At 47.5% G+C, this 12500-nt stretch overlaps 1 protein-coding gene across 1 annotated transcript in view; it reads right to left on the bottom strand.

Moving 5' to 3' along the window:
• Positions 1–12500, bottom strand: part of shroom4 (shroom family member 4) — a gene marked incomplete at its 3' end in the record, with an annotated part of 39783 nt that overhangs the window by 18449 nt on the left and 8834 nt on the right. The window contains 1 exon segment of the mRNA XM_084451620.1: positions 9018–9169. Within this exon segment, the coding sequence (XP_084307746.1) occupies positions 9018–9169 (152 nt within the window).

Below are 12500 nucleotides of genomic sequence, written 5' to 3'. Positions count from 1 at the left end.
GGGAGAGAGAGAGAGAGTAATGGGAGGAAGGGGGTTAAGTCAGATTTATTTCCATCAAAGGGAGCCACAAATCTTCTGCATCTCCAGCTGATCTCAGCTGGTTTAATGGTGGTCACAGCCTACATCTAAGACATTCCTGAGCAGTCATGTTGTCCCTGCTGGTAGACATGGTGGAGATACAACATAATAAGAAGAAGGCTAGAATGGCGAGAATGTTATTCTCGAAGCAACACTCGCATTCAAACCATAGGTTTTCAAATTATAGTTTAAAACCATCTCTAAAACTAGTCACTCTCCTAGACTCTCCTTCAAACTATAGGGTAAAACCATCTTCAAAACAAGTCCTCTCTCCTTCAAACTATAGTTTATAACCAACAGGTCCCCTTCAAACTAGTTTAAAACCATCTCTAAAACAAGTAACTCTCCTCTTCCTTACACACATCTACCAACCCTCTTTTACTCTCCTTTATTTTCTATCTACCTATGAGTGTTTTATTGATTTCAAAAAAGACATTTGACTCAATACACAGAGCCGTCATGATGAAAAACCCTTAAGGCCTATGGTGTTCCCCCCCCAACTCACTTCAGGCCATAGGGACCGTGTATTCAAACGCAAGAGCAAGGGTTGTGGTGCCGGACAGCAACAGCAAGGATTTTGACATGGCGGGAGTGTTACAAGAGGACACCTCACACTCTTCCTCTTTATAATAGTCCTGGACTACGCACTGAGTAGTTCAGGGAAGGGAGGAGGATCTCGGCTTCACTATAACACCTAGGAGGTCGAGAAGGTATCCCGCTGTCGTCCTAACAGACCTGGACTACGCCGACGACATCAGCCAGAGACCTAACCACGTGAGGCAAACACAAGAGCTCCTGACCAGAAAGGAAAAGAAATGTGCCAAGGTGGGTCTTGGACTGAACGCCAAGAAAACAGGAGGTCATCACCTATGACATCCCAGACTGACAGCTGAAGGTACTGCTCTGAAGGAGGTTGAGGACCTCAAATACCTGGGCTCTTGGGTCAACTCAACGGAGCAGGACCTCAAAGTGAGGAAGGCGCTCACGTGGAGAGCTCTAAAGGGCACGAGCAAATTGTGAGAATCCAACCTCCCCCGTGAAACCAAGCCCCACGTCTTCGACGCCACTGTGGAGGCCGTTCGTTCTCCTGTATGGCTGTTAGTGCTGGACCCTGAGCCACTCCCTGCAGAGGTCGCTGGACGGATGCCATACCAGAATGCTACGTGCAGCACTGGACATAAGTCATAATGTCCACGTCAGTATTGAAGATCTGTATAGAGAGAGGCCAAGGGTGAGTGGGAAGATAGCAGCAAGGAGAATGAGGCTGGCTGGGCACTGCTACAGACACTGTGAACTTCCGTCCAGCAAGCTGGTGTTATGGGAGCCATCTCCATGGCGCGGACGCAAGTCGCGAGGACCTCTTACCAAAACATCCGTGGACATAATTAAGATGGATGCGGAGGTCACCAGGTGTATGGAGGACTGGGATAACTGGAGACGAAGACGTGAGGCCCGTCTGTGGACGACCCGGACTTCAGACTGTTCGACTAGTCTGACTCAATGAATGTAGGTTTTAGGGATAAGCCTCGTCAGATTCAACCCAAACTACGTGGAGCGACAGCCTACTGTAGCAACCGTCCGCCGAAGACGATTATGAAATACAGCATTTTGTTCCCCCTGTCCCCGAAGGGCAATGAGTCCAGCCGGACCGTTCTCCAGCGCTGGCACAGCGTAAACAAAGTGTGGAGAGGTCTGGCTATGCTGCTCAGACCTACCTATCAGACGAATTGCTGCTTTTCATATATTGCAGTATATTGGAAAATATAACCACTAGTTCCTAGATATGGAAATGTATTGTTTGATATATGACATTACATTTTCAATATATTGCAATATATTTTTGTTTCACAAGGGTAGACAACTCACAAACTTTCCACCTTTGTCAATGGTTACTTAAAATAAACTGTTCTGTCTTGGTAAAGTCCCACTGATGCTGACCAATCTGGTTTTAGCTCTAACACAAACAGTAACACACAAACACACACACACACTGAATGTACTCTTACAGTTGGCCTGCCTAGAACAGGAAGTTAGGAAGGGAAACATTAGGGAGGACAGGAAGTGATGCGATGGTTAAAGAATGTCCCTTGGCCTCTTTAGTGCTGCCCATGGTAAGAAACTGACCACACACACACACACACACACACACACACACACACACACACACACAATTCAATTCACAGCTGGTCTTCCTAAACAGGAAGCACTATACAGAGGCATTTCCAGGTCAGTGTGACACAAACACATCCCCCCACAAACACCCGCTGTGTGCGCACCCACACGCACATGCACACTTTTCTGGAACCTTCCAGAAATACACCGTCCACTCCCCCTGGCCTTTCACCTTTCTCACACACACACACACAAAGACATACACACGCCCACACACATCACTGAAGTCACTTAACAGAGGGAATGTGTGGTGGTGTGTTTTAAGTGTTGTGACATTGTTAACGTGTTTTTTCTTGGCATTGCTAATTTGACCCCTGGATATGGACGATAAAGCTTTGTAAATGATTGTTTTTCACACCGCAGTGGAAATACTGTTCACTATAGAGACTGTAGAACCCTTGAGCAATCTACTGCACAGACAGTCTGGGAGTGTCTCACTGAGCCAACCTAATTCTTTAATGATTGCTTGATATGAGCATGTGCTCAGTGGGATTTAATTGGGCAGAAAATAACACTCCACACACACACACACATGTGCGTGCACAAACACACACACACACACACACACACACACACGCATACACACCCACACAGAAACTTGAGGTAGAACCCCTGCTGCTTGGCAGCAGTGGTCTGTATTGGTTGGCAGGCGGCCATCTTGGACTGACCAGGTGACCGATGAGGGAACAGGGAAGGGAGGTGTTCCAGAGTTAGAACCTGGGGCCTCTCCTCTTCCTCCCTCTCCCACCCCCTCTCCTGTACTCTCAATAGGGCTGTTTCTCTCTTTTCCCCTCAAATCCCTGTACCATCCAATCTGTCATACATTCCCCATGCTTTTTAACAGAGGTGCTAGCGAGGCTTCGCCATCGAAGGGGACCTTTTCCACTGTAAAAAAGCGTGTGATTAATATAATTAACAACATTAAAGTTACAATAGTCAAGATAATTGTAAAAAAAAAAAAAGAAAAAGAAAAAAAATACTCTAAAAAGCTTGTGAGCCAATAGTATTAGGACTCCGACATACTGTGTGGTACCAACGTCTAATACTATTGGCTCACGATCCTTGCTAGACATGGGAAACAAACCTCAAGACATCTCAGATAGAGGTAAACAAAATGTTCATTTTCGACCTGTCAAAATGCCGGAAATTTATAAATTCATCAACACTAAATGTTTCCCATAGGGATTTAGATGTTAACGTTTCAGCCTACAAAATGATCAGGCCTCATGGAGCTTTCCAGACTGATCTGTGGAGAAAAACAGAATGTGAGCTAGCGAGATCAGGATGGTCTCACAAGGCTAGCAGCTAGCTGGTGGATCTGCTCCAGACCTGTACATGGCAGCATTGATGGTTATGGTAGTGAAACAGCTGCAACACTATCTAGTTAGCTTTCTATTTGAAGTTAGCTAACTAAAGTTAACTTATCGTTTTATCATTGTATCAGCTAGCTAACCAGCTAGCTACCAGTATCCTGTGGCTGACAGTAGAAGCAGAAGGTAAAGATCTTTGCTGGTTATAGCTAGGTAGGTAGCTAGCTAACTTAGCTGCATCTTTTAGGAAACCCCTGGGCTACTTAGCTACCTAGTGATAGTTAACCAGCCAATGTGAGCTAGTCTAGTAGCTAACACTAAAGATATTTGGTGGCTTGGAAAACGACCTTGTCTGGCTAGCTAGCTAGGTAGCTAGCTAACTTAGCTGCATCTTCTAGGAAACCCCTGAGCTAGTTAGCTAAGCTACCTGGTAGGGCTGCTCGATTAATCAGATTTTAATCTAGATTAAGATTTGGGCTGTCAACGATCATTTAAACAAAATAATCGCCATAAAACGATTTTGCACAAATCAAGTGCACCCTACACTGCTGAGTTATACTGTGCTTGACCTCAAGGTCAAGGTTCACTATTTGTCTCCCATGGGAGAAATGCATCTAATCCAAAGAACAGCCACTCTAATCCAAAGAAAAGCCACTGTCAACATTTAATAAATTAATTGTTATCAAAGTCAATGTATAATTTGATATGTTAAGAAAATGTTAAAACTTTTGATAAAAAAAAAAATTCAATGAATAATCGTGTTAAATAATCGTGATCTCAGTATCAATCAAAATAATCGTGATTATGATTTTTGCCATAATCGAGCAGCCCTACTACCTAGTGCTAGTTAACCAACCAATGTTAGCTAGTCTAGTAGCTAACACTAAATGCTGTATCAAGGTAAGAAAGCCAACCCTATTGTGAATTATGTACGAACAACACATGCAGCACAGCAGATCTAGCAGATTGAAGTGACATCAACCAGCTTCCTCCAGCCATATGCCACAAACAATGAAATGTGTCCTAGCTCACTCCTTAATATTTTTACTAATATATATATATATATATATATATATGCCTATTATATACAGTTATATTATATATATATATATATATATATATATATATATATATATATATATATATATATAATTACATATATTGTGCCACACATGAGCGATTTTGGGGTTCATTGTATTGCCAGGAGCTGGGATTGAACCGAGGACCTTGCAATCCCTAGCCAGCCGCTTTACCACCCAAGCTACGTGTCGCCATAGTCTCACTCAGACTTAATGCTATAGTCTTTGTGACATGTCCTTTCCCTGCTCAGGAAAGTGTAACACAACACTACATTTTTGAGTGAAGTGTGAGTGCTCTATGGCAGTGGTTCTTAACCTTTTTTGAGCTCTGGACCCCTGGCATATTTTGAATCCTGAAGGACCCCCCACCCCTAGTCTGGGTCCAGACTTTCAAATACACCCACTCCACCTAAGTGAACTGATTCTTGAAGATTGCAACGAAGTGTAACAGGCTGACATTCTGTATCAGGCTACCCCACACCACCTCCCCACAACAATATTATTTAGTAGCATGGCCGTCGCTATGGCCGTCGGCCTTAGGGGGCCGGGCCCACCCCAAACTGGCGTCTGTAGTTTAATTAATTAATAACATTAATTATTATTAATCATACTTTTTTTCAGTTAAATTAAAAATACTAACGAAATCCGTCGGGAACTATTTTTATTTAGTCGATTTGTTGTTGCGGCCTTACTGGCGAGTGTTAATTTTGAACGCTGGATTTGTAAGCCATTTGCTGTCAGTGTAGTCATCCAAATGTTTACTTTGTCTTCCCACAGACCCTCACAGAACTCTGCCTGCTGACCAAGGGGCCATCACTGCAGACCACAGACTGAAGCAGAGCTCTTCCCTCTTAAGTCCCCTTCAAGTCCCCCCCCCCCGGCAGTAAAATGGAGGTCATCGGGCTGTGGTTTGTCCTCATGGCTGGGTCAGAGACTGAGCGTGATACTCCTGGCCTTGACACGCTAGGGGCGGAGTGCATCATGGCCCAAAGCCGGGTCAACCTTCGCTCTCCAGCGGAGGCCGGGGTCGCAGCTGAGGAAGAGCGCGTCTCGGAGCCGGAGATCCGTGGGTCTGAGCTGGCCGTGGTCCAGCGCCTGGGGCCAGACGTAGGGGCTGTAGCCTGTGTTGGCGTCATCGTGGCAGAGACAGACCACAACTTCACCGAGGTAGAGCATGCAGAGATGCAGTGCTACACATGGGTGGCGATCAAAGACGGGCCCGACGGAGTTCTCCTGGGCGAGGCGCTGCTAACTGCCGAGTCTGACCACGGCGGCGAGGTGACGGTGGAGTCTGAGAACGAGGTGGTGTGGTGCGAGGAGTGCGGGGAGATCTTGGGCAGCATGGCTGACCTCCACCAGCACTTGGAGATGCACAAGGGCCTCGACCTGCTGCTAAAGACCGAGTCTGAGCACGAGGTGAAGGTGGAGACTGACCACTGCAGCATTGGCGCCTTTAACCTCAAGTCCCACCAGAAGGTCCGTTCCAGGGAGAAGCCCCACAGGTGCTCGGAGTGTGGAAACTGCTTTGCAGCAGCCGTCGCCCTGAGAGAGCACCAGAGGATCCACTCCGGGGACAGCAGCTTCGTCCACAAGCGCCACCTCCACAAGCGCCACCTGAAGAAGCACCAGCAGGTCCACGCCGGGGGAAAGCCCTACACCTGCGCCCAGTGCAACATGGGCTTCAACCACTCCTCCTCGCTGTCTCGCCACAAAAAAGTCCACTACGAGGTTAAGAGCTCCAGCTACACCTGCGTCAACTGCGACAAGGTTTTCAAGCACTCCTCCTCCCTGTGTCCCCACAAAAGAGTCCACTCCGGGGTTAAGAGCTCCAGCTACACCTGCGTCCACTGTGACAAGGTTTTCAAGCACTCCTCCTCCCTGTGTCGCCACAAAAGAGTCCACTCCGGGGTTAAGAGCTCCAGCTACACCTGCGTCCACTGCGACAAGGTTTTCAAGCACTCCTCCTCCGTGTCGCCACAAAAGAGTCCACTACGGGGTTAAGAGCTCCAGCTACACCTGCGTCCACTGCGACAAGGTTTTCAAGCACTCCTCCTCCCTGTTTCGCCACAAAAGAGTCCACTCCGAAGTTAAGAGCTCCAGCTACACCTGCGTCCACTGTGGGAAGAGATTCAGCTGTTCCTCCTCCCTCTCCCGCCACAAGAGTCCACTCTGAGGGGAAGAGTGATTGGTCCTTAGATCTTAGTGTAATTTATCCAGTTGAAAGAGAAAAAGGGCATGTATTATTCTGTATTCACGAATGAATTAAAAATTGTGTTGGGCCTCCTCCAAGAATGAGTAAACCGTGGATTACATCACTGGCGTTTTTCAGGGAATTTGCTTGATTAGAATAACCCTCCAATATCACCTTGGAAAGAAAGGTGAGCACCAGTGCCGATGCTTAGTTTGGTTCAATTTTGTTGCATTTGTTGCAACATATTTAGTCGTTGAGAGGGGCGGCCAGGATTTATTTGTCATTGTGAGTTTGCACATTTTCAAGGCTGTGATTAGTTTTGACTTGGCATGTAATTTGGGCTTTTGGCAGTGTGTTCATAGCATTTTGTTTGTTACTTAAATAAAACACAGATGAACCTGTCGTCCCCCACCCCCCTTGATGCATGTCGTGCAGTTGTTGAATGAAAAAAAAGCTAATTCTCAGCTAATGATCACATAATAACCAAGCCATACTCTGTCTGATCCATCCAACAAGATCAAACCACCTAAATAAGAGTCATCTGATCTATGTTGTGAAATACTGTAACTACTCCCAGTCAGTTGGGATTGAATCCGACTCTATTTGGCGATCTAACACACACAATGGTCAAGGACATTAAGAAAACATCAAGAGAGGATTCGTCTCAGCCCACAGAATCAAGCGAGCCCAAACACAAGCTGCTTCGAGTTCATTTTGTTTTGTTCTAGAGAGTGACCGCCTCTCGGACTCACGTTCAGCTGGGTATCCCACTTGCAACCTACTGTATGTGTTTAGGTTGTAAATGTCCATTGGTCTTCTCCTAAATTCAGCAGTCAGTAAAATTGACCAAATGTCAAGAGGTGGACGTTATTGGATTCCTCTTGGCCTACATAATCAAATAATCAAACTGAGTTTGTTCACATACAGTAATTTAGCTAGATCAATTATCATGATGGGATTGTTACTGCCAAGTCATACATACACACACATACACACACACACACACACACACACACACACACACAAGCACACACAAGCACACACACACCATTTTGTAGAAAGGAGGGGATTTGATTGGCCAGAGACGAAGACAAACTCTCTCACAGACACACACAGACATACTCACACTGATGGGAACCCCATATGACTAAGCTAAGCCCCTAATACCACACACACACACACACACACACACACACACACACACACACACACACACACACACACAGCACTTACTGTAGCGAGGTGTGACCGCAATTAAGAACATCACTCTCACAGCCAACAGAGCAATGAAGGACGTCTAGGAAGAGATTGATCAACCACCTCTCTCTCTCTCTCTCTCTCTCTCTCTCACACACACACAATGGAGAATACACAGCTGTTACTTTGAGATATTTATTTGACCAGAGAATTTTACTAATATGACAGCTTCTATATACTTTATTTATATGAGTATGTCTGTGTACGTGCGTGTGTGACAGAGCTGCAATGCTACTCATGCTTAGATGGCTGCAGTTCGTACCCTGTCCACGGGGGGGCAGTGTGATGTGGGCAGGACCCCGTGCCAGGGTCCCTCATAGAGCTATGTAAGCTCTGGAGTGGACATGACATGGCTATCGCTGCTGCTAACTAGATCTCTCACCACTAGGGGAAGGCTCAGAGAGAGAGAGAGAGAGAGAGAGAGTCAGAGGAGAGAGGGAGAGAGAGAGTCAGAGGAGAGAGGGAGAGAGAGAGTCAGAGGAGAGAGGGAGAGAGAGAGAGAGTCAGAGGAGAGGGAGAGGGAGAGAGAGAGAGTGCGTGTGTGTGTGACAAACCATGAATAGCATTGCAGCTCAGTCACACACACACACACACACACACACAGTTTGTGTGTGTGCGTGAGCTAACATCCGCGTGACAACTCACTGACGGACGACTCGCTGACGTAAGCACACCTCAGATCATCCAAAACAAACATACAAAGACAAAGAGAGATGTTCTCTGAGCAACGCGCGCGCACACACACACAGACACACACACAGACACACACACAGATACACACCCAGACACACACCCAGACACACAGGCCAGAAGCAGCCCCCACCCCCCGCGCCTCTTCACGGCTTCCTGTCTGACACCCAGAGGTCCGCAAAGGTCACTTCCTGTGACTGGGCCGGCGGTTTTGTTCCCCCTCTCCTCCCCCCTGCTAACCTGCGCACGGTTATCTTCAGTATCCTGTAGGAGCCCTTGATGAGGATGAGCGCCTCCTGCCTGCTGCCGTAGAGGGCGGAGCCGTTGATGTTGACGAGCTCGTCCCCTGCTTGCAGCTGCTGGCTGCGCCACGCCTTCCCCTCCTCCTCGACCTGCGGGGGGGGGGGGGGGAGAGACATGGTCAGTGCACCGTTAAACCACGCGGTCAAGACGCCTGCGTCCACTCGCCACCGTATAGGACTACACTCTCCGTCCTAGCCCCGCCGAACGGAACATTCCGGAACAGTCCAAGTCCACAGAAACACGTTCTGTGATAGTTTCAGCAGGAGGTTGGGGGGGGGAGGCGGGGGCCATAGCAATACACAGACACGCAAACACACAAACACAGAGCGACTGTGTTCTTATACGTTGCAATGTGGACAGACGCGCGGACATTGGCAAGGACACGCGGAGAGACGCGGGTTTTTGCGGTAAAAGAGTGACTTCCTGCCTCTCTCTCTCCGTGCCTCTCTCTCCATCCTCTCCCTCCGTCCCCCTCTCCATCCCTCTCTCCATCCCTCTCTGCATCTCTTCATCCCTCTCTCCATCCCTCTCTGCATCTCTTCATCCCTCTTTTCCTCTCTCCATTCTTCCATCTCTCTCTCTCCATTCCTCTCCCTCTCTGTCTCTCCATTCCTCCATCTCGCTCTGGCACAGAAACAGGGAATGCATGTCATGGAAACAGAAGTCTGACTTTTATGGTTGCAATTACACACATACGCACGTACACACACACAAAACACACACACACACAGGACAGCATTCTTCTTGCAGCCACCCTGGGTTACGAAAGAGAGAGAGAGAGAAAGACAAGGCCTTTTGAGCGAATAGCGCTTGACTCTCAATGTTTTTTCTTTTTTTTTTTATGAGCTTTTCATTAGGACACACTGGAATACAGTGACCATCCATATTAACCTACACACACACACACACACACACACACACTGACACACACACCAGGAATGCACAGTCACGCATACATACACACACACACACACACACACACACCAGATGCACAATCACACAGACACACACCATGAACAGTCACACACAGACACACACAGGTTGTTAAAAAGATAAATTGCTCTGTGTTAAAACGGCCCACTAAGGAGGAGAACTGTCCAATTATCAAACTATGCTGTTTCTGCTCCCCATAGAGACACAGAGCTGCTACAATACAGCCCTTTGATAGAGAGTGTGTGTGTGTGTGTGTGTGTGTGTGTGTGTGTGTGTGTGTGTGTGTGTGTGTGTGTGTGTGTGTGTGTGTGTGCGTGCAGCCCAAGCAACTGTAGCAGGGTATCATAAAGATTAAGTTCACTCCCTCACCCCCAGAGAGGGAGGGGGGAGAGAGGAGAGAGGGAGGAGAGAGGGAGAGGAGAGAGAGGAGAGATGGAGGGGGGAGGAGAGAGAGGAGAGAGAGGGAGGGAGGGAGGGAGGAGAGAGAGAGGGAGGGAGGGAGGAGAGAGGAGAGAGAGGGAGGGAGGAGAGAGAGAGGGAGGGAGGGAGGAGAGAGGGAGGGAGGGAGGAGAGAGGAAGAGAGAGAGGAGGGAGGGAGGGAGGGAGGAGAGAGAGGGAAGGAGGGAAGAGAGAGGGAAGGTGGAGGGAGAAGAGGCGACCCCAATCATATCAGATTGGTTCGTTGAAGCATGGAGGAACATGCTGTACCAGGGTAGGAGGGCTGGGTAGGAACTGCAGCCAACTAAGCATGAGTAGCATTGCAGCTCAGTCACACACACACACACACACACACACACACACACACACACACACACACACACAACAAAGCTTGCACTAACCGCTCCTCATTCTGCCCAATATTCTCATTAGTGTGTGCACCTGTTTTCTGGGTAAGAAGTAATAACCCCTGACTACAACAGGTCAGCACATCATTACCTGCCATGTGTGTGTGTGTGTGTGTGTGTGTGGAGAGAGACACTGGGTAGGGCAGTGCAGTACATGCTGAGTGATGTCCAGACACACTGAGGTCATACGAGGCCCTGGAGAGAAAGAAGAATACCCTCTCTGTCTCAGAACACACACACACACACAAACACACACACACACACACACCACACGCACACACACACACACACACACACACACACACACACACAGACAGACAGACACATCCATGTTGGTCTGACGGCATGAGGTCACCCTTCATCTCTCTATAAATAACTGGGTGTGTCTGGTGATGCAGTGTGTGTGTGTGTGTGTGTTGGCCCTCTGCCCATCACTGAGTCTGCAGGGAAATGCCCATGTTGTTTGGAGGGCAGCACAGAAAGCCATCCACCCTGACCTGACCCTACTGTAAAGGTGCAGTTCCATTCAAAAAAATAAATAAATAAAAAAGACTGTAAAGGCAAGGCAAGGCAAGGCAAGGCAAGGCAAGTTTATTTATATAGCACATTTCAGCCACAGGGCAATTCAAGGTGCTTTACATGAGACATTAAAAGCATTAAAACAAAAAGCAAGACATAATAGACATTTAAAACAAAAGGCAGGACAAATTAAAAGCATTAAAACAGTTTCTACAATCAGGTACTTCAAAGAAGGGAAAGAATCCAAAAATATGCTCAGATCAGAAGAGTCAACATGAAGTAAAAAATAGTCATTCTCAGGATAGAATAGAATAAGAGGACATTTGTTTAGAAAAGAAAGAAAAGCAAATCGTCCCTTTTTTAGTAACGGTAAGACATTAACAGCCCACTGCAAATACTGTGACTCCAGCTGTGACTGTTCACTAACGCACACATGTGACTGATCACTAACGCACACACGTGACGGACTCATTCATTGCTAGTTTCCCCGGTTGCCCTCTAGTCTCTCAACTTCAAGTAAACTGACTGACTGAGTGCACGTCTAACCAGGAAGTCTAACCAGGAAGTCTAACCAGGAAGTCTAACCAGGATGTCTAACCAGGAAGTCTAACCAGGAAGTCTAACCAGGATGTCTAACCAGGAAGTCTAACCAGGAAGTCTAACCAGGAAGTCTAACCAGGAAGCCTAACCAGGAAGTCTAACCAGGACGTCTAACCAGGACGTCTAACCAGGACGTCTAACCAGGACGTCTAACCAGGACGTCTAACCAGGAAGTCTAACCAGGTACAGTAAAGGTACAGTTCATCCCAAAATACAAACCCTTCTCCTCCTCTCTCTCTCTCCCTCCCTCCCTCCCTCCCTAACTCCCCCCCCCTCTCTCTCTCTCTCCCTCCCTCCCTCCCTAACTCCCTCTCTCCCTCCCTCTCTCTCTCTCAAGTCAGATCTCTCTGTTTCTCATCAACCAATCACAATCAATCAGCCGGACGATGATCGTCTGTCCTCACACAGGTAATTACCACAATAGCAGATCTGATCTGGACAGCTACAGCATGCTCTGTGTTTATGTGTGAGTGAGTGTGTGTGTGTGTGTGTGTGTGTGTGTGTGTGTGTGCATGTGTGTGTT

Source organism: Borostomias antarcticus (genome assembly GCF_949987555.1).
Source record: "Borostomias antarcticus genome assembly, chromosome: 17".
Lineage (NCBI taxonomy): Eukaryota > Metazoa > Chordata > Actinopteri > Stomiiformes > Stomiidae > Borostomias > Borostomias antarcticus.
The sequence above is the reverse complement of the archived record's forward strand: the minus strand, read 5'-3'. Positions and strand labels throughout refer to the sequence as shown.